The sequence below is a fragment of the Penaeus vannamei genome, chromosome 8 (genome assembly GCF_042767895.1).
Source record: "Penaeus vannamei isolate JL-2024 chromosome 8, ASM4276789v1, whole genome shotgun sequence".
Lineage (NCBI taxonomy): Eukaryota > Metazoa > Arthropoda > Malacostraca > Decapoda > Penaeidae > Penaeus > Penaeus vannamei.
Genome location: NC_091556.1, coordinates 43,941,719 through 43,944,218, shown reverse-complemented (window position 1 = coordinate 43,944,218; position 2,500 = coordinate 43,941,719). Strand labels below are relative to the sequence as shown.

The window sequence follows — 2,500 nt, the reverse complement described above, 5'->3', positions numbered from 1 at the left end:
TGGCCCATTTCTGAACCTGCTTCATTCTTTTGCAGGCAGCTTTGTGGGTCAGCTTGTTTTCTGTAGATGGATTACGTTTGAATCGAATCCAGGCTCTGCTTTTTTCCTCTGCTGCAAGTCTGCATGTGTGCCCAAACCAGGGCTGATCTCCTGCTTTGACCTTGTATGATTTATGAGGTATAAAGCGTTCTTGCAGATTCTTTAGTGTTTCAGTAAGTTTAAAAGCCTGTGTATTAACATCTCCTGTGAGAATGGAGTCCCATGCAGTGTTTTCCAAGACACTGCGAAAGCTTTGACAGCAGCCCTTATTCCAGCTCCAAATGGTTCTTGTCAGTGCCTCCTCACGAGTGGCCTTCAGGTTAATCACTGCTGAATATGGCATAATGATTCTGAGGGAGCCCACTGCTCCTATGCTACGGCAGCTAACTGCTCCTTCGGGAAGGTCGGAGATGACTGGGTCCAATGAGGAGCCTGAGATGTGAGTGGGGGAAATCAACATGGTTGCTTAGCCCATGTATTGTTAGCAGATCCTCAAACGATCTTGCAACAAGATGCTGGTTCAAATCTCCTAAGCAATTAGGATGTTTTTGCAGGTATTTGGTGGTAGAATTCCATCAAAGAGGCTGTTCAGTAGGAACTCGATGGGTTCTCCTCCTTGCCACTGGGGCCTATAGCAAACACAGAGCAAGACGGTTTCCTGGGTGGTAAGCCAGAGCCTGAAAAACATGAGCTCCAGATGATCGGCATGTTCGATTTCCAGGAGCTGAACGGAAAGTGCCTTACGGAAACAGACTGCAACACCACCAAAGGTGCCATTAGTTCTGTCCTTTCTATGCCATTTTGAAAACCCAGATATTTGCCCAAAGTTCTCTGGGACTGTTGGATTTAGGAAAGTTTCCACAGTGGCAATTATGTCAGGATTGTGAGGTATGACATGGCTATGTGTAAGGTCACCAATATTTGTCTGGAAACCTCTAACATTGGCTGAGAGGATGGTAAGACTGTCCGACCCTTTGCTGGAGTGGGACATTGAACCAGGGGCCATGAGGACTGAGTTGTGGATGATGAGGTGGGTGGATAGTGGTCAGTGGCCAACCACCAAATGCTGATGGTCTGTGGTGATGTGGACCAGTAGACAGGCTTTGGAGCGTCTGAACGATCAGGGCATTATTGTGTGCCTGTTCAGATGCAAAATTCTGTAAAAAGATTTCCTGTCTTTCTCTCTCTCTCTCTCTCTCTCTCTCTCTCTCTCTCTCTCTCTCTCTCTCTCTCTCTCTCTCTCTCTCTCTCTCTCTCTCTCGCTCTCGCTCGTTCGTTAACCCCTTTACTTTCTCATTTCCCCCTTTCTCTCATTTCAACTTTCTTTTATTTCTCCCCTCTCCCTCCTCTTCTCTCCACGTTTTCTTCTCTCTCTTCTCCTTTACCTTCTCATCTTCTTAATTCCAGTATAAAGGATAGATAATATAATCTTCTTTTCTCTCTCTCTCTCTATCTTCTCCCCTCCCTCTCACTACACAACTAAGGCCCTTTCTACACTTCTATATTAGTCTCTCTTCTCCCTGCACCCTTTCCCACCCTTCACTCGTCTTCTCCCTATCTACCCCCCCCCCCTCCTACCAAAGGACAATTTTTGGCTATATTGCCTCCTCTTAAGCCTCTTTCCTTCCCCTGTCTATTTCTCTGTGTATCTTCCTCCCTTCCTATTTCCCTGTTCTCTTTCCCATATCCTCTAATTCCCCATCCTATGTGCCTATCACTTCCCCTTTCTCTCTCTCTCCCTCTCTCTCTCTCTCTCTCTCTTTCTCTCTGTCTCTCTCTCTCTCTCTCTCTCTCTCTCTCTCTCTCTCTCTCTCTGTCTCTCTCTCTCTCTCTATCTATCTATCTATCTATCTATCTGTCTCTCTCTATCTATCTCTCTCTCTATCTATCTATCTATGCATCTATCTATCTCTCTATCTATCTATCTATCTTTCTCTCACTATCTCTATTTCTCTCTCTCTCTCTCTCTCTCTCTCTCTCTCTCTCTCTCTCTCTCTCTCTCTCTCTCTCTCTCTCTCTCTCTCTCTCTCTCTCTCTCTCATATATTTTCATCCCCATGTCGCCTACCCTCCTCCTTCCTCTTCCCCTCTCCCCAGCCTTCCCCTCTCCTCACTCTCCCTTCCTCTCCCCATATATTTCATTTTCATCCCCTATTCCCTATTCCACTCCTCTCTACCTTCTTCGTCTTACCTATATCCGTCATCTCCCTTATCCTATACATTTCTCTCTCTCTCTTTATCCCCTCTTCCCCTCTACCGTCTTCCCCCTTTCCCTTCTTACCTGTCACCCCCTTTTCCATTACTTCCTTCCTCCTACCCCTCCGTCCTCCACCTCTTCCCCTTACCCCATTCCCCCTTACTCCCTGCTCCCTAACCCCTTCCCTCCTCTCCCCCCTCCATCTTACCCATCACCGCCCCATCTATCCATCTTTCGTCCCCTCCCCTTTCCCCCTCCTTTCCCT

General features: G+C 47.1%; 1 protein-coding gene across 1 annotated transcript in view; it reads right to left on the bottom strand.

Annotated features, from left to right (window-relative positions):
- Nucleotides 1-491, bottom strand: part of LOC138862376 (uncharacterized) — a 1,474-nt gene extending 983 nt beyond the window's left edge. Inside the window, exons 1-2 of the mRNA XM_070124116.1 lie at nucleotides 404-491; nucleotides 1-366 (exon numbers count right to left, since the gene is read on the bottom strand). The exon at nucleotides 1-366 is cut by the window's left edge and continues 290 nt beyond it. Coding sequence (XP_069980217.1) covers nucleotides 1-366; nucleotide 404 — 367 coding nt within the window. The 5' untranslated portion in view covers nucleotides 405-491. The remainder of the gene's footprint in view (nucleotides 367-403) is intronic.
- Between the last annotated feature and the right edge of the window lie 2,009 nt (nucleotides 492-2,500).